At 42.3% G+C, this 19,425-nt stretch overlaps 1 protein-coding gene across 2 annotated transcripts in view; it reads left to right on the top strand.

Moving 5' to 3' along the window:
- The first annotated feature begins 1,651 nt into the window (after positions 1 to 1,651).
- The window catches only part of LOC100765753 (carboxylesterase 1D), a 34,380-nt gene continuing 16,606 nt past the window's right edge, over positions 1,652 to 19,425 (top strand). The window contains exons 1-8 of one of the 2 annotated variants that reach the window (XM_027405602.2): positions 1,652 to 1,703; positions 4,708 to 4,912; positions 6,953 to 7,097; positions 9,431 to 9,564; positions 11,026 to 11,179; positions 12,109 to 12,213; positions 13,851 to 13,955; positions 17,109 to 17,147. In XM_027405602.2, coding sequence (XP_027261403.1) covers positions 1,652 to 1,703; positions 4,708 to 4,912; positions 6,953 to 7,097; positions 9,431 to 9,564; positions 11,026 to 11,179; positions 12,109 to 12,213; positions 13,851 to 13,955; positions 17,109 to 17,147 — 939 coding nt within the window. The remainder of the gene's footprint in view (positions 1,704 to 4,707; positions 4,913 to 6,952; positions 7,098 to 9,430; positions 9,565 to 11,025; positions 11,180 to 12,108; positions 12,214 to 13,850; positions 13,956 to 17,108; positions 17,148 to 19,425) is intronic. The other variant, XM_035442590.1, reaches the window with a different exon arrangement.

Raw genomic sequence — 19,425 nt, 5'->3', positions numbered from 1 at the left:
AATGTTAGGGTACCAACACAGTACAGTAATGTTAGGAGCTCTAGCACAAGAATGCTGTGTGATTTCAATACCCTCCTCTTACCAACAGGGAAACCATGAAAATAAAAATGTCAACAAATAGTATAATTAAATTACCCAATACATAATATGGACTTCATCTAAAAATTTAGAGAGTATTCTATCTAACAGATGCAAATCCATGGTCATTTCATCATCTTATGGAATGTTTTCCAAACAGGTCACATTTTAGTGAAGTAAGTCTTTGCAAATACAAAGAATTTAGAAATATGAATATAAACATTACAATAATTTTCTTTCATTGTGTCAGATCATAAAAGGATGAAACCATCAAAACAAGTCAGAAAAAGTATGAATAATGGAGATTGACAATATAATTTGCAAAGAACAATGATTCATTAAAGAAATATGGGGAGGGGATTACAAAATTCCTTAAATGAGATGAAAATGGAAATACAACAACTAGGACTCAGAACAAAAGTAATTATATCATGACTATATACATCTTAAAAGACACAAATACGCATCAAGTGGACTTCAATTCACAGAATAGTGCCTTGCAAAACTGTAGAATGTTTATGATTTTATCAGTTCATGGAACTTTTTCCAAAATGAACCAGTTGAAATTTCCTAATTTTTAAGAACTTAAAGATTCTTAGAATCAAATGAAAATGGAAACACAAATAACCTAGTGATGCATCTTGAAGACTTAAAAATAAATGGCTAAGTAAAACGAACCAAATGCATGGATGAAAAGAGGTACCCAGACACAAAAGCATGAAGAGGCAAAAGAATGAAGAGGCTAGGGCCAGCAATTCTAGAGATGCACCACCTACTGCCACCTGCTGTTCTAAGTTCCCATGAGAAGAGGCCATACAGCTTGGTAAATGTTTAAGAATCCTGGCTTGCTTGGACGCTTAGAGACAAGGATTGTGATCTGTGGAGTTCATTTATTCTAAGAACATTGTGTTCAAAAGGCCTTGCTCTGAAAGGCATATTTCCTTGACCCTGAAGGAGGCACGTTGTGAGCCAGGTCACTTAGCAGCAATACAGCAAAGATAATTTTCAATCCATCTGAAGGTTGCTGGAGAGTGAGATTCGTTCCAAACTTGAGAGCATGGATTCTCAGAAATGGCAGTGCAGGGAGGCTGAGAAATGTGTCTTCACTTCCCAGCTGAGCAGTGTGAGGATGTAAGTAGTGTGAGGATGTGCAGTACTCTTAACAATTTCCCACTTCCTGTAAGGACCCCAGACCAAAACTTCCCTCTACCTGCAGGCACCCGTCTGCCGCTGCCTGCTCTTGAGAGTCCAAGGTGCATTGAGGTGACAGTGCTGCAGGGAGAGTGCTTACATAAGAAGCGGTTGGATGGGTTTCTGGCCATTTGTAATCTGAGTATTGGGTACTGACTGTTCAGACAAAAGTGGGTGAACTCTTGGTGGGCGTGGCTTGGAGGTTCCAACTGACACCCAGGGAGCTCTTTGGAAGAGGAGAGCTTTTTTTTTTGTCACATTAGATTATATAACTGAGCTGGTTGAGCAAGACTTAAGGAGGCTGGTCCCTGGGTCTACGGTAGAAGCATTGCTAAAGAGCAGCAGATACCCCACAGACCCACGGAGTCCTTGTCCACCCACAATGTGGCTCTACTCTCTGTTCTGGCTTTCTCTTGTTGCTTGCACAGCTTGGGGTAAGTTCTTTCAGATTGCAAATATCTGGGTATACGTTTTCAGTCTTTGTTCTGGGCACAAGTGGATGGTGACATTTTCAGGGCAAGGACAAAATAGTCCTGGTCTCTTGGTGCCTTTTGCTTTCTTGAAGCAGTGAAATGAAGTTCAAAGAACCTTAATCTCTCAGAGACACAAAGGAGGACAGATACCTAGATACCCACCTGTAGGCAGGTGGCACAGGATGGCTGGAGAAAGCTTAGTCTATTTCCCTGGGATTCTTAGTCAATCTGCAAGCAGGTCATAGAGAGAACTGAGAAAAATGATGAAAATGCAAACTCAGGAACCATATACAAGGCTTACTCCCAGTCAATAATTCCAAGTCTATATCCTTAACTTTGCAGTGCCTAGGTGATGCAGTGCCTAGGTGACCCCATCTCTACAGCAGAGATGACAGGAGCTCCTCTTTAACTGAGGAAAAAAATGAGTGGTTGTTTCTATAGCACTTAGGATGGCCCTAGGTCTAGAGAATAGGTTAGGTTAAGAGATAGGCAAAAGGTTTGGCTGAAAACTTAATCCATTAATAGAAATTTTGACATGGTTAAATCAGACCAGTGAAATGATGGTTTTGTACTCAAGCTCCCACTAGACAGGGACAGATCACAGGGATGGTGTAGAAGAGGAAAAAGTGGGGTCAGTCAGGAGTCCAGGGCAGTGGAGGGATAGGGACAAGGGCCATCACTGTAGTTTCATCTGGAAAGAAGAGGGGAGAAGTGGGGTAGCATGGGGATGGAGCTTCTCAGGGGGTCTAGGACTGTCTTCAGGTTTTTGGTGTTTAGATCTTGGAGATCAGAACAGGTGGGGTAGACCAGCAAGAAATTCAGATAAAGTAGGAAGCTAGGGGTGGGGTGGGTTGGGGCCTATATTGGTTAGGCCCTGGGGATCACAGTTCCCTCAGGAAATGCAGAGTTTTATGCACCAGAGCGACAGATAACAGAAAGCAAAACTCACTGTCCGCACTGAGGTGAAATGAGGGGTCTTGGTATATGGTATATGTCTGTGCCACTACATGGAGGAAAAACTGAGGCAACCTGGGAATGCTGTCCTCCAATGTCAATGATGCCCAGGTTGTCTCTGACTCTGGTGTCTAGCCCAGTGTTCAGCCAATAGAACACTGAAAGATCTGTCTGGATTTTTATCTTCTTTATGTAACACTTCTCTATGCAAGCTTGGAACAAACTATAAGGCAGAGTACAGACAGAAATTCAGAGCGAATGTTCCTCCATTGATGGCTACCCTGCAATGCCATCCTATTTTCACCTTTAGGTAGTGGATACATGGTGCCTTGAAATCGTGCCTGCTCACCTGTTGAGTAAGCACCTGGTAAGTTTTCTTTGAGGAGCTGTGTAAAAAGACTGAATGTACTTGGGCACACAGCAAGTGTTCAGTAATGCGTGTCATGTATTACATAATTTGAAATACATAATTGCATAATATCTGTGCCATTTTGTGTCCTGTTTGCCAAGAGATATTTAATCCTGGGTAAGCTGTTTCTACCCACTTCAGGGTAGAAGGTCATAGCTGAACTATTACAGGTCCCCAGGCTACTTCTGCTCAGACTTTACTTTCCTTCACCTGTTTGAACTACTGGATATATTTGTCTGCTTCTCACCCCATTCTCCATGTCCTTCCAAAATATCCTAAAGTAGAGACTATGTGTACCTATCTACTAGAAAGTTCCTCTAGGTATTTTTTGTATTAACTAGTAAACAACAACATGGATATTCACAATCTGCAACTGGCTGTTGGTAGCCTGAGACACAGTAACTGGATTCCCTCCCAAGAGGAGTCTCCAGTTCTATTGGCCATTTTTCATTAAATTTGGAATTTCCCTTTCTTTTCTGGCCACATTCTTTGAGGAAGACAGGTGACAATTTGCTTGGACTCAAAGGAAAACCAATGAAGAATGAGAGAATAGGCCCTGCCCAATGAGGGATGCTCTGACTGAGACCCCTGAGATCAGACAAGAGAAGACACCAGGGTTGCCATGACCAAGTGTCTGTAAGTCCACCAGCCATGTAAAGAGAGACCAACTTGGTTTGAGCACACTTCACAAAGAGTAGAAACAGGACAGGTGAGGAAACTGTGAAGACTATAGGGCAGATGGGTTTGATGGACAGTGTCTCCTCCCTGGAAGGCTGTGCTCATCCCCTAACCATAAAAGAGCATTCTATAACCTTCTTGTCTGTTCTACCATAGACATACTCCTGGTATTTATTTGTCCACTAAGTAAAACCTCTTTTCCAGTCACTCAGGACCTTTTCTGTGTACTTTCTCATCCAGGATTATCTTTCCTCTCATAGATGCCCCCCCAATAGTAATCAAAGGACACTCACTATTCCCAGTCAGGGGCTGTGATGTCCGTGAGCCACAGCACTTTATCCTTCCTGTTCTGTCAGCCCCAGCCCTATCACTTTCCCATTTTCCCTCATCCCCATGCTGCTCTAGGTCACAGCTCTTCTGTGACCATTCAGGAGGCCTGAATCCTTCTTCCAATGTGGCATCACCTTCCAGTCTCCACCTCGGGACACAACCTCATGCATCTCAACATTAAGTGGAGTGTATCTGTTGCCCTCCCTGCAAGGTAACCACCCATCGAAGACAGAGAGCACCTCTTGCCCTTTGTCTCACCCAGTTTGTAGTTTGGCACCAGGATCCTATGGATGAATATTTCCAGTGAAAACCAAAGCTCATACCATGCCCAGTACTTCAGCTGGATGCTTTTTTGCTGGGGGTATTGTGATAGTGTTTTTCTGTGTAACCCTGGAACTCTCTCTGTAGACGAATGTAGCCTTGAACTCAAGGAGATCCATCTGCCTCTGCCTCTGGAGTCCTGGGATTAAAAGCATGTTCCAGAAGGGTTCAGATGATTTTAACAATGCCATTAGTCCTAAAATGACAAACCCACCAAGAATGCAGGTCTGCCTTTTCCTTATGGATGTGTCCTCATTTTCTCTTGTCTAACAGGGCACCCATCTTCACCACCAGTGGTGAACACTGTTCATGGAAAAGTCATGGGGAAGTACACCAAGTTAGCAGGGTTTGCACAGCCTGTGGCCGTCTTCCTGGGAGTCCCCTTTGCCAGGCCTCCTCTTGGATCCCTGAGGTTTGCTCCACCACAGCCTCCAGAGCCCTGGCACTTTGTGAAGAATACCACCTCCTACCCTCCTATGTAAGCCACTGGGGTGGGCTTCTTTCAAAGTAAAGCACATGAAGTAAGATGCCTTGTTCTGCTGCCTTGAACCTTGGTGTTGCTTGAGAGTGTGTGGGTGGGGCTATGTTGAGTAAAGAGAACAATGGGAGTGACTGCAAGTTCTCACACCCCTGGTCACAGCTGAACAGTAGTTGGTGTCCCTCAGTCCACCTTAGAACCAGTGGAAAAGTCCAGATAGCTTCCTAAAAATGTCAGTGCTGACAGTATTTGTGCTCTCAGACTTTTGGGCATGTCTAAGATTCCCAGTCCTGGCTTTTTCTTCACCATCTCATTTATTTCTTCTAAAATATTATTTGCTATATTCTTCCGAGAATATTATCTCTTTTATAATATATATTATCTTCTTAAAATATTATTTTCCATTCTGATTGCAAATATAAGACACAAATCTTGAAAACTGAAGCCAGGGAAAACAAAAAGCAATGGTAAACAAAGTTAAAAACTATGTACAATTCAACTACACAAAATTACTGCTAGCATTTGAGGTTGTATTCCAGTCTTTTGTTTGTGTTTGTCCTCCTTTAATGCAGGTTTATGAATATAGAAAATTTGGATAACTCCTTGTGCATTTATAACATCAACATTATTTTACACTATAAATGTAGCAACCAGTGTTTAGCAGTTATATTAATTAGATATACAATAGGCTTTATGTATCCAATGTTTATTTGGGTTCTTTCAATGTCCTTGACAGTATAACAACAATGTGATGGACTTGCTGTAACCAAATCATTGCATGCAATCATGGCAATTTTGAGTAAGCTCAAGAAGTGACATTTCTGAGTCAAAGAGAAGGAATTTGATTGAGTTTGTCTCCAGAAATATCTAAACTGCATACACTTATCCCATGAAACATCAAAACCTTCATTCAGTGGAACTTTCCCCCAGATTTTTGCCTTGCTCACAAAAAATGTGTATATTGGATAAGCAACATGACATTGTAAGAATAAAAAAAATGCAATGTTGATCTTTATTTGAAAGTTCTAAACACTAAAGAAGTTGAACTCTCCTTCCCTCATTTGACACTCATTTTCCATTTCTGTGAATTGTGTTCCTTTCTCCCACTGAGTAGGAAAATTACCTAGGCTAGAGACTTGAAGCCACCATTGCTTTCCATTTCTGCCATGGGACAGATATGGAAGCGTGGCATCTGAGCACCCCCAGTTTTTCTTTGACATGCTGGAAGTCATCTGCCATCTGTGAAAGAGCATAATGGACACTTGGGGCTGATGCGAGTCTTAGATGACTTGCTTCTCAAGGAGAAGCTTATCAGTGCCTGGAACTCCAAAGAACTCAATTATTGTTACCAATTCCACTCTACACTGCACTTGTGGGACCCTTAATCAGGGCAGCCCACAAGGATTATTGGCAGGATAGGAAGATGAAAGATCCCTTAGCAGACCAGATGACAAGGCTCTTAGAGACATCACTCACCTCACCTGGCCATGGCAGGCTAAAGTCAGAGCAAGCAAGAAATTCAGCTAAGATTGCCCAGTATGTCAGAGGTGAGGCCAGTATCAGAAGGTTGTCTTCCTGTGGTGTCCCTCAAAGGCAACACCCCTGTCCTGTAACAGGGTGCCTGCCATTGTAGGTCACTTCCCTGTTTGATGGAAGACTCCCAAAGATGAGAGTTTATTTACCTTCAGAAGCATTGTCATCCCACAAACCACTGAGCCTACTTAGCAGGGTGCAGGGCCTTGTCCAGACAGTGCAGGGAACACCACTGTCTAAGGCAGTCAGCATCTGAATGCCTCTCTTTATGGTCCATGGTACCTCAAAAGCTCCAGAATGGGAGAGATGCCAAGTCCTTCCTCTGCAGTCTTGGGAGAATCTAGTATCTCAGAAGTCCCATGAGGAATCTAAAGACTCTTATCTTTGACCAGGGATTCCAGTCCCATGAGAATAACTTCAGTTCTGTTCTCAAAACTCCAAGTACAGGTTTTGGATGATAAGTCCAAATTTCAATAAAGTGGAACCTTAATCTCTTTCCCCTCCCAGGTGCTCCCAGGATGCAGTTGGAGGACAGGTGCTCTCAGAACTTATCACCAACAGAAAGGAGAACATCCCTCTACAGTTTTCTGAAGACTGTCTCTACCTGAATATATACACCCCTGCTGACTTGTCAAAGAACAGCCGGCTGCCGGTAAGCATGGGGACCACTGTTCCAGAGATCTAAGTTCCAGTTTCCATCTCTTCCAGGCAACCAGAAAGGGATGAAGGCAGCTAGTAGCAGTGGCTCACAGGCCAGGGCTGATTCCAGAACTAAAGCTTTGTTTCACAATGTGACCTCAGATTTTTCCAGTGACATCTGATTTCAGTGGAGATCATGGTACATTTGGAATGTACATCTTAAGTGTCTAACTTTTCTCACACAAACAGAATGAAAAGTATGGTTAATTTTCATTATTAGGTAGACTCTGATCCCCAGAAAGACTAAGAGATCATGCTTTAAAAGTTAGAATTGACAAGGACTCTCAGAAGAAATTAGTAACCTGTGTCTCTGTGCAGTTAGAGAAACCAATGCTGCAGTAGAGAAGGGAAAGGGTGTTCACAAGACTCAGGTCTTCTGGTCATCATATCTGTGCTTTCAGACAGTGTCTGGGAGGGAGGGTATGTGTTGCCTTTATTCTCCAGTCATGTGTGGCAAATGTGAAAACTTTCATTGCCACGTGAAGGCTTTCCCTGTCCCATGGGGGAACAATGAGTAAGAACACAGATAATTTCATCAGCACTTTCCCTGCCTTGCACAGCTCCCTGGAATTTTACTGTAGCTCATTTCCCTTCTAGCTGTCTTTGGCAGGGTCTGTTGGCCAAGTGAGTCATTTCACATGGAAACACGGTACCAGAAATGGGACAGGCTGTGGTGTACAGATCACAGGGTTGAAAAGAAGGTTGTCCCTGTGTTGTAAAAAGCCAACACCCAACAAATTTCCCAGAAGCCCTTTGGTGTGAGCCCTCGTGTGGGAGATATTTGTAGATTTGTGTGCTAAAATTAAGTGTACTACATGTGCTTAGCAGTCACAGAGAGGTGAGGATAAACCTTAGTCACACACATCATCATCTTCTATAGTGCCCCGAGTAACCCCAAACACATGGCCTTCAGACTTAGGTTAGAGAACAGTGAAACCTAAGCCCTGCTTTCAAGGACCTTGCCATCCGGTCTGCACAATTCCTTATATCCTGGCCAACACATCACTGTCCACCATCCTTGGGCTCAGCCTTCACTCTTAGATGACTTTGACTCAGTCTCTTCTAAAGGTTGCAGGGATGCCCAAGGGAGGAAACATGCTTGAGGACACCATGACAAGAGACATCCTAGGAGACCCTGCAGCTGTGGACATGGGTTTTAGAGCCATAGGGTCTGCTTTTGAGAAGATGAGAGAGCAGGGTCATTTCTTAAACTCTCTGCCTGTTACCTCACATGGAAATTATCATGTGAAAGTGTAATGACTAGCAAGGCATATCACAGCTCTGCCTGAGTGTGCACAGCAGTGCTGACACCCTAGGGAGAGCTTTAGGACAGTTCAAGTTCTGGCCTAACAGTGGGCTCACTGCACTGCAGCCACAAGCAGGGATTGGTCAGCTCAGGATCTGGATACCACTTGTTTTCTGTGGTATCTCAGCAAAGGGCTACATTTCTTATCTGTCACATAGGAACTTTCCCTACCTCGTGGGTTGGTTATTTCTATTGCTTAGAAAAGTTCTGTGTACTGATTTTAATTCTCATTAGTAAGATTATCTTGATATTATTTTCACACTCATTTTAATCCCTTGTTGATGTGCTCTTTAAATGAAAACTAAACACAAAGTATACCTCCTCTCAAGCTCAAGTCTATTAGAGCGCTGGTACATAGTAGGTTTGGAAATAATGCTAGCAAAAACCTGAAGACTTTCTGGAGAAAGCAAGTATGCGATGAGATTAGCAGGGTAGAGGGGTTGGAGTGTGCATAGGAGCCTCATTGGGAAGGTGTACCATCAGGAGAGTATTCGTCCCACCAGATAATCATCTACCTGGGGGAAAGTCTAGTTCACCACTGAGGAGTTACCTGGGATCACATGAAGCAGAAATACAAGAGCTGACCCTTTCATGTTCACCCAGGCATAGTGTGATAAGACTGGATGCAAAAGGGGTCAATATCTTTGACCTCTGAGCTGTACCCATGATTCTGTTCTCGATTTGAGAATCTTGGGAGCACATGAAAAATGAGAAACACAGGGAGTACTGATTTATGTTACATTCTGGGCAGGAGCTGGGAGAGTTTGAAAGACACAGATACATGTTACAGCCTTGCTGGCCATTGGTGTTAAGTTTGAGTGATGACCATAATGACCAGAGCTTTGAGATTGATGGCCAAACCAAACAACCTTTGCTGTGTTCCCAAGTTTGCTATCTATGACCTGACTCCCTGGCAGCACAGAAAGCTGGCTCCCCACACTAAATTTATGGGCTGCAAGGTTGGTTATGCTCTTGTCCAGGTGATGGTGTGGATCCATGGAGGAGGACTGGTAGTGGGTGGTGCATCCACCTATGATGGACTGGCCCTCTCTGCCCACGAAAATGTGGTAGTGGTGACCATCCAGTATCGCCTTGGCATTTGGGGATTCTTCAGGTAAGAAACTCTATTTGCCTCTCTCCACATTAGCCATTACGTTGGTCTGTTTTCTGTTAATAAGACAAAATACCTGAAGCTAGTTAATTACAAAGAAGTTTTAACACAAGGTTTGAGAGACTGAAAGTGCAAGATTGGCTAATTTCATTAATTAGGCTATTATTGAGGGCCCTTGGAGGGAAAAAAGAACATTATAGAAGAACAGAATGGACATGAAAAGACCACATGATGAGGTAGAAAGCTAGGGATAGGGGAGACCTTGCTATTTAAAATTTTCAAAAGAAATATATTTATTTTCATTTTATGTGTATGAGTGTTTTACCTACATATTTCTATGAATCAAGTAACAGATGCCTGCCAAGGCCAGAAGAGGGTTTGAGATCTCCTGGAACTGGAGTTATGTTGATAGCAAGATGCCACTGGGTGCTGGGATTCGAACGTGGATACTTGATAAGATTAGTAAGTGCTGTATGCACTGAGCCTTTCCTCCAGCCCAGATATTGGTATTTTTATTAAAACAGTTCCTTCTTATGAACTAAATCGCATGAGTTCTATATAGAGCCCTCTTAAAGCTGTGCACTCAGTCACACAATCACCTTTTCTTTGGCCTCACCAGCCATGTGTTCTTTCACAGATAATACCACACCACAATAAAGACCAGAATCCTAGCAATGAACTACTGGGGAACAGCCCTTATCCATGTCATAGCAGCCACTGTGACCCTCTGCTACCACTCTAATTATAGCTCTGAGTCTGTCAAAGGGATAATTATTAGAATAATTTATTATTACAACCCTGTCATTTAAAAACAATGGTTGGTTCACTCAGAGTGTTCTCTGAGAAAGGAAGTCCTGTAATATCTCTGCACAACGTCTCCATGTCATTTATAATGACACAGAAACACTTTTCAAGGTCCCAGCAGCTTTGTTCACACTATTGTCCCACATCCTGGAGTCTTGCTCCTGCTGCTTCTTCTAAGTGTAAATTCCACAAAACCTTTGTCCTCGTTGTATTCAGGTCTCCACCCAATCCAGTGTCTCAAAGAAACCTTTCCCAGTGAAAAGAAACAGAGAATCACCCACAGGCCCACACCTGCCATGGTGTTTGCCTGATTTTCTTTTTCTCCTATCTGGAATTGTTCTCTTTTCGGCTGCCAGTTCATGGTATGCAGTGTGAACTGAATGTAGTCAGAGATTTGAGATTTCTTCTCAGCTGTGCTCTAGCTCAGAGCAGTGCTAGATGTGTGCTGGCCCCTTGGTACATATCTCCTGCAACATGAGCATAGAGTCCCCCAAAGAAAAATGCTGTAAAAGGAGATTCAGTTAGACTTCTGTGTCAGGGATTCAGTTCACAGCCTGATTCTGGGGTGTTTGTTGAGGAACCCCAGCCCACTTGAGGTACTGTATCCTTGCAAGCTTTGCCAAGAAGTCTCTGCCTCAACTCTAACCTGTTCTCTTATAGCACAGGTGATGAACACAGCCGGGGGAATTGGGGTCATCTGGACCAGGTGGCTGCACTACGCTGGGTCCAGGACAACATTGCCAACTTTGGGGGCAACCCAGGCTCTGTGACGATCTTTGGAGAGTCAGCGGGAGGTTTCAGTGTCTCTGTTCTCGTAAGTGTTCCTGGGTTTATATGTCTGCACCTCCTAAAAACCATCCATTATCCAATCCATCCATGAGCATCTTTGCTTAAAGACCTTACTCACAACACTTCATCAGACAGCACAGAACTAAGGACCAAAGGCCCTTATGCCCTTGGGGAACTCAAACTTAGTTTTATATACAGGAACTCAATAACTTTCAGTTTCTACACACACACACACACACACACACACACACACACACACACACACACACACAATTTTCCTGAGATGTAGGAATGGCAAAAAAGTACAAATAGGAGTGTGAATTTCAGCATGAGTTAGATCAGGTGTTCTTGTTCGGGTTCAAGCCAGATTTACTCATGGAGAGAAGTTAAGGTCCAAAGACAGAATGGAGCTTCCTCTTAGGTCTGACAGCTTTGCATGCCCAAGAGGGAGGGTTGGCAACTGTAAAGAACCTGGATGTCTTGGGCCAGTAGGTGTGAGAGCAGAGGGATAGGTAGAATGGTGGAGGATGGAGCACAGACATGGGTCACAGATGCAGATGGAAAATGTGAAGTGTCTTGGTGTGAGACAGAGCCAGAATGATACTCAGAGAATATACAGAAGGTTTGTGAACTGTAAGAAACTGCCTTGGAGCTGAGAGGAAAACTAATATTAATGTATTTTCTGATATATATTATATATATATATATATATATATATATATATGTAATTTAAATTAGAAATAATCTTATTTTGCATGTCAATCCCAGTTCCCTCTCCCTCCTATCCTCCCAATACCCCACAACGACCCCCCCATCCATCCACCATCTACTCCCCAGGGAGGGTGAGGCCTTCCATGAAGGATCATTAAAATCTGTCAAGTCATTTGAGGTAGCAAGTGAACCACAGACCACTCTTGTAAGCATATACCCCCCTTCTTTCCTCTCGCCTGCCAGGTGTTGTCTCCTCTGGCCAAGAACCTCTTCCACAGGGCCATTTCTGAGAGTGGTGTGTCCCTCACTGCTGCTTTGTTTACAAAAGATGTCAAGCCCATTGCTGAAGTAAGTACCACTGTGAACATCATCTGTATCCTTTGCTTTCCTGTGATCCTTGGGGATTGTTCTTTCCATGGGGTTCTGCTTAAATGCTCAATGGATGTCTGAAGTGAGAATGGCTGAGTGGGAAGGACTGCTATGACTCCATCTAAACCACACTATGCAGATTGCAAAGTCCATTTGTGTGAATAGTATTGTGTAGATGTCCTGAGATCCTGCACATGTTTTAATGTGGAAAGCCACATCAGATGCACCAGTTTTCCTTAAGAATAGGCACAATCATCATGCTCACCTAACTGAGGCAAAAAGAGATTCTATGGCTTACCTTCAGTCAACTATCTGGGAAGAGAATGAAGTGATACCTGAAACCAGACAAACCTCCATAACAAATGACCTCCTTAGAAGCAGTGAAATCCAAGAGCATTGTGCACATGTTGAGGTGCTAGCAATAAGCATATTAATAGGGATAATTGACAATAATGGCATACTGATTGTGTATCCAACTCATTTAACTATTCCAGTTAGTAGCAGAAGCAACACTCTGTAGGATCAGCACCCAGACTTACTGGACTAGAGTACTGTCTTAGGTAGGATTTTTACTGCTATGAATAGACATCATGACCACAGCGATTCTTATAAAGGAAAGCATTTAACTGGAGCTGGTTTACAGTTCAGAGGTTTAGTGCATTATCTTCATGGTGGGAATCATGGTGGCATGCAGACAGATATGGATTTGGAAAGGTAGCTGAGGGTTCTACATCTTGATCCACAGGCAGCAGGAAGAGACTTTCACAGTGGGTATGGCTTGAGCATCTGGGACCTCAAAGTGACACACTTCCTCTGACAAGGACACACCTACTCCAATAAGACCACACCTCTTAATAGTGCCATTCCCTATTGGCCTATGGGAGCCACTTTCATTTAAACCACCACAACCACATTTTTCAAACTTATCTTTGTTAGTATTCAGGCATCTGTTCTGGCATGTCCTTGGGGTTCTGACAGGATATGCCCTCAGCTGAAGCCACTAAGAGCACCACCTGTGCATATTCACTATGTTCCCTTTTAAAAGGACTCTCCCACCTCCCATCCATCTCTCTCTTTCTCTCCCTCTCTCTATTCCTCTCTCTCTCTCCCTCTCTCTCTCTCTCTCTCCCCCTCTTTCCTCTCTCCTGTCTCCTGCTGCTCTTGTCTCTAGAGGCCAGTCTCCCCCCTCCCCTTACCCCTTTTTATGATCCCTTTCCCTCTGCTTGAACCCTGTTACATGGCATCTTTCTCTTTCGCACAACTTTTCTTAAATTACAACACTCTTGTCTTTAGACTTTGGTTGTGTGACCTGAGCATAGGACAGATGCCTATAATAATAGTACTTTGACAAGCAGAGGCAGAAGGATTTTTGTCAATTTCAGATAAGCCTGGTCTATATAGCAAGTTCAAGACCAGCCAGAACTGCATCAGAACCACATGATATGATAGATAGAAGATAGATAGATAGATAGATAGATAGATAGATAGATAGATAGATAGATAGAAAGATACGAAGACAGAGAGAGAACTGGATACAAGATAGAATCCATTGTGTATGTTAGTGGAAAGTGTAGTCATTGCTCTTGACGCCTGCTGTTGCCTTTGATCTCTGGCAGCTGGTTGCTACTCTTTCTGGGTGTAAAACTACCACATCGGCTGTTATGGTTCATTGCCTGCGCCAGAAGACAGAGGAAGAACTCATGGAAACTTCGCAAAAAATGGTAAGTATATGCATTATACATTCTCTTGGTCACCTCTCTATGTGCTTAACTCCAATCTTCATCTGCTCAGCTGTCCTCTGGTCCTGGACAGACTGCATGGGAAAGTTTCCCACCTTTCAAATCCATTGTTCTCAGATCCTAATTGTGAGTTTCATTTTCCTTTTCTTACTATGAAATAACTTATATGATAAAAGTATTCCAATAATAACACGATGAAAAATTTTATGATAGCCCTCCAAACTTATGAAGCTTATCTTTTGAACATTCTTGTTTTTGGCCCTAGGGGACTGGCAAATAAACGTCATGCTAAGTTTGTGGGGTTGATGGTATTCAGCATGTTTTTTTTTTTTTGGAAAAATGTCACAATATTATTTGATTTAGAAACTAAGTTGTAACATAATTTTCTTATGCTGCCTCAATAGGATATTCATTCATCTATTATCAATTATTTTATCCTTTTGCTCATTCTATATGTTAACATCCTTTCATCAAAAGTTAGCAATATATTCCTAACTTTCATTCACCTATTTATCAATGTGTTCATAATTCATGAACCATCCGGCCAAATTATATGTACATTTTTCCTAGTCTTTACCAATTCTACTTGTATTGACCAACCTCACCCATCCTTCTATTTGATTACCTATTATCTGCCAATCCATCATCTATCCATTCATCTAAAGTATGTGGAAGTAATACAGACAAAAATTGAACATTGTTTCACCTTACAAAGAACTGTTCATAGAGAGACAAAGACATGTACTGACCGAGGTAAAAGTGGCAGTACAGAGATAGAACACATTCTATATAGTTACAGGGAATAGTTCTTGGAGAAGTGACATTTGAAGAATGATGAACAGTCACGGGAATTTTCCATTATCAGAAAACATAGCATAACAAACATGCAGAGAGAAGAGAATGCATGGTCATAAGAACTACCACCTCTGTGGGCCCTGGGCGTTTATAAATAAGCTCAAGAATCACCCAAATTCTTGGCCTGTCTATCTGGACAATGTACACTCCAGTAAACTCCTAGGCACCCCTTGACAGGCTTCTTCCTGTTTGCCTATGAGTTGAATCAATATGGCCTTGGTGCTTTGGTCATTAAGTTCATAAAAGGATTAGGAGATGTTCAAATTTTTTTTAGATAGCTATATTCTAATACTAGAAGAAACAAATATTTCAAGCATTCTCTGTGTGACACAAGAGAACCAGACTATTCATAAATAGCTGGTGACTTATGAAAACCCAGGGGACCTAAGAGTCTAGGACACCTTGAGATTAGCTAAGATCTTAAGGAAGTGCTCCCATGATTATCCATTGCTAAAGCATGTATGCACACATGCTCACACACATACACAGACAGTGTACCCCTCACTGGTAGGAGCATGTCATACAATGGAGCAGTCTTACCAGTTACTTCTCCTTAGAGGTGATACATAATAGCTATAGTGTAGTATTATTACCAGTTGTTGGGATCTGTATGGGGGTATCCAAGGTATTATCCTCTTATTCAAAGAATTAAAATACAGGCCTTCACATATTTCATAGTAGCAAAGAAACTTTATTAAAACATGAAATGGAAACACAGATTAGAAAGGAATACATTGCCAAGAGTAAAAATGGACCACATTAGTGAGAGTGCTTAAGGGTTCCACAGGATGTTTGGGGCTTCCTTTCATAAGGACCAAAAGAAAGAGTTCAGTTGCTGAGTGATATTGTGGGTGCTTCCTTTTTTTGATTGGCAGGCTTGGATCATGTAAGCCATTTCTAACAGTGCATGCCCCACCCCATGATGCATTTAATTTTTATATGCATGCCAAAATATGTTTAAGCATACCATGACACAAAGTTTCTTCTAAAAGTTCAGTCAAGGGACACAGTTTGTCTTACTTCATATGCACCAAAAACTAGTTCAGGTCAGATCAACCCCTACTTTAAATACCTAGATATGTTCTGAAAGGTACTTGAATAGAAGTTGCTCACAAAATGTCAGATGTTATGGTAGTTAAGGATAGAAAAAGATGTATTTCCTAGTTTTGAGTGGTATATATCTAAAGTTCAATGCAGGTGGGGGTTCCTAGGTTGCCAATGAATTGTAGGTGAATTATTAGATAAGGGGTGTATGCACAAAGTAGCTGTAGGTAAGAGTCCTAGGTTACCAAGTGCATGTAGTTAGAAGAGACATGTAGCCATAGCCCAAGTCAAGCAGTGTCAAATGTTGTTAAACTATTGCCTATACTTGTCTGCCTTGGCATCATAGCCACAGCAATCTTGGTGAACACAGAAAAGAAAAGGGTGGGCTGGAGGAGTGCCATCAACTTGTGGGCATCAGGATTTTCGGATGCAAAGTAAAAGCATTCATTTCAAGAATTCTAGATCAGAAAAAAAAATGAATAGTTGTAACAGAATCTTCAGGTAACTGAGATGTTCTGGATTGAGAATTCAAGACATGACTGGATCCAGATGTTACAAAGGTATCATTGAAAATCTGCCTATCTCTATGTATCAGCTCTCCTTTCTTTGTTGTCATCTATCCAGATAATTATATCTCTTAAGGAAGGAAAAGATAATAGGGCTCTCATCTAATATTCTGTTTGCTTAGAAATAATGTCTTCCCCAAACATCAGCAATGGATTTTCAGGACTCTTGATGAACACCATCCTATATCTATTCTTGAATAGCTATCTACATTCAGTGACATGATCTTACACACAAATATCCAAACTCTTGAGTTGACAAATGAGGGAAAGGAAACATCCTGTCCTTCTGGTCCATCCCACATCCAACCACAGCTCCCCTTGATATTACCCAGTCTGGGCCACGACTTTCACATCATTCCACTGTTTTCTTGAGGAAACATAGCCTTGTTATCAGACAGAACAAATAGGGAGGGAGAATGAAGAGGAGCATAGACACTGTCAGCAGCATCCTCCCAAGGGCTCCACCAATCCTAACTCTGGGTCCGATGGCCTCTCCCCTTGCTTCTGATGCCCCTCCTTCACCATACTCCACACCATGCTCATTACCAAATAACACAGGCAGGGAAGAGCTTGGGGAGGGGGGTATCCTGGTACCTTGGAGACTCAGTTCAAATGGTCAACTTTTGTACAAGGAAGGCTTTTAACACATCTTCTGCCTTTATCTTCATAGAATCTTTTTAAACTGGATCTACTTGGAAACCCAAAAGAGGTAAGAACCTCCCCACCCCAATTACAAAAGTTAGTATTAAAAAGGTTTGGCTCCAATTAACTATGAACACAAAATATCCATGGTGATATTATAGCAATTTCCTGTGTTCCCTAAAAGGGGAAGTTTCCTGTTGTAATAACACAGGCAGGAAGACCAGAGATGTGGCTGTCCTGACTCCCAGTCCAGTGCTCCTGACAACCCCAACTTCCTCGTAGTACCCAGGAAACTCCAGAAGTGTGCTCCATCTCAGCATTGGTTGGCATTTGGTAACATAAGCTGTGCAATCTCTATGATCCTGTCCTAGGTTTTCTCCCTGGGGATCCCAGTTATTCCCTGAAAACCCTGTGAGGATGAAATGAGACTTAGCCACCTATATAACTTTTAGCATTTGGCAAGAGATGATTTACTAATTGGGACATAGCAGTAACACAGATATGTTGTGCCTTTTTTGGAGTCTTCCACTCAAAGATCTGGGAGAGTATAACAGAAGGTCAAATAAAATATGGGGTATTTCTGATTGTAGTCAGACAAACAGAGGATAAATTGGGAGATGGGGACAGAATTGGCTAGTAGTTTGATATACCCAGCCAACAGACAGGAGATGGCGTGATTAGGAAGAAAGCCACATGTTTGGAAATTTGGAGGCAGTATTACAGGCAGAGGGAGGATCAGTTACAAAAGCCTAATGCAGGAAGCCAGAGTGCTTGAAGGGGAGATGATGAGGAAAATATGGGCTTTGGGCTTAGGAAATGGGGAAAGCACAGTAGCATTTGAAAGGCCTGGATTTTGATTCAGCAAGAGATAAGTGTTCAGTGGGCTTCAAAAAGTAATCTTAGACATTTATAGTATTGTTTGAGTTAGGGTTTATATTGCTGTAAGAGATACTATGACCATGGCAACTCTTATAAAGGAAAACATTTAATTGGGGCTGGTTTACAGTCCAATTATTGTCATGACAAGAGGCATGGTGGTATGCAGGCAGACATGACACTGGAGAAGGACCTGAGAGTTTTACATCTTGATCTGCAGGCAGCAAGAAGAGACAATGAGACACTAGGCTTGCCTTGAGCTTCTGAGACTTCAAAGCAGCCCCCCCCCGTAACACTTCCCCCAACAAAGCCACACCTACTCCATCAAGGCCACAACTCCTAATAGTGGCACTCCCTATGAGCCTATAAGGGTCATTTTTATTCAAACCACCATAATTATCTTATTTTTATTTATTTGATTTGAGACATAGCCCTACTATAAAGTCTAGGCTGTCCTTGAACTTGTGATCCTCCTATCTCACTTCTCAAGTCCTGATTGCCAGTATAGGACATCATATCTAGCTTTGGAGTCCATTTGGGCAACAGTGTAGAAATTCACTGTATTAGCCGGGGGTAGAACAGGTTCAGGAAGACCAGGTAGGAAGACTTTAACTGCATTGGAGGGGTTAGATGTATTGTAGTTAAAATATTTTTGAAGGAATTTTTGAGTGGATTGCTGACCATAAGTAAGATAATGAAAACAGGGAAAGATGCCACTGCCCTCTAACTCAGGCAGGCAATACACATGGCCTCTGAGAGAAGGCTTTGGTATTTAGGAGTGGTTTAGCAATTACTAAGTATCTTGTGGTTGGTCTGGCTTTTGCAGTTTTACTATTTTCTACCTTCATGTTCTCTATTCACAATGATTCCTCATGGAGTTACCAGGCATGTCCATGGGAACACAAATTAGAATATGTCATTTTCCTTCTGATAAAATCTTGACTTTGCTTGGAGACCCAAAAGAGGTAAGGATCTCAGCTTTCTGGATTACAGATGTTGAGTAAAGACAAACTCCTTTCCTTCATGGAACTAGTACTTGAACACATCTCTGAGTGCCAGAGATGGGCCATATATTAGAGAGAAAAAGTTCTCTGCCCTCTAACTCTCTCTTAACCTGCCCCAGATCAGGCCTCCAAGCTCAGGCCTCTTTGAGCATCATGGCGTAGCTCTGCACACTTACTCTGCTCTCTTGGTGTCAGCCCTTTCCCCTGTTTGGAAATACCTGCCTGTATCCTTACTTGTATACAGTACAGTGTTCTTGTCCAGATCCTGCTTCAGATGGCAAAACAACGGGCTTTGTGGCCCCAGTGCATGTACCTTTTTTCAGATTAGCAGCTTTCCATGGAGCCCTTCTGTACCTCCCAGCTTTTCTTAAGGCAGCAGTAATTATGCCTGGGATGCATTCTATTTTGTCAGCCTATTTGATTATGACTTGATACAAATGATTATGACTTGATATAAATGAAGTC

This window comes from Cricetulus griseus, chromosome 3 (assembly GCF_003668045.3).
Source record: "Cricetulus griseus strain 17A/GY chromosome 3, alternate assembly CriGri-PICRH-1.0, whole genome shotgun sequence".
NCBI lineage: Eukaryota > Metazoa > Chordata > Mammalia > Rodentia > Cricetidae > Cricetulus > Cricetulus griseus.
The sequence above is the reverse complement of the archived record's forward strand: the minus strand, read 5'-3'. Positions and strand labels throughout refer to the sequence as shown.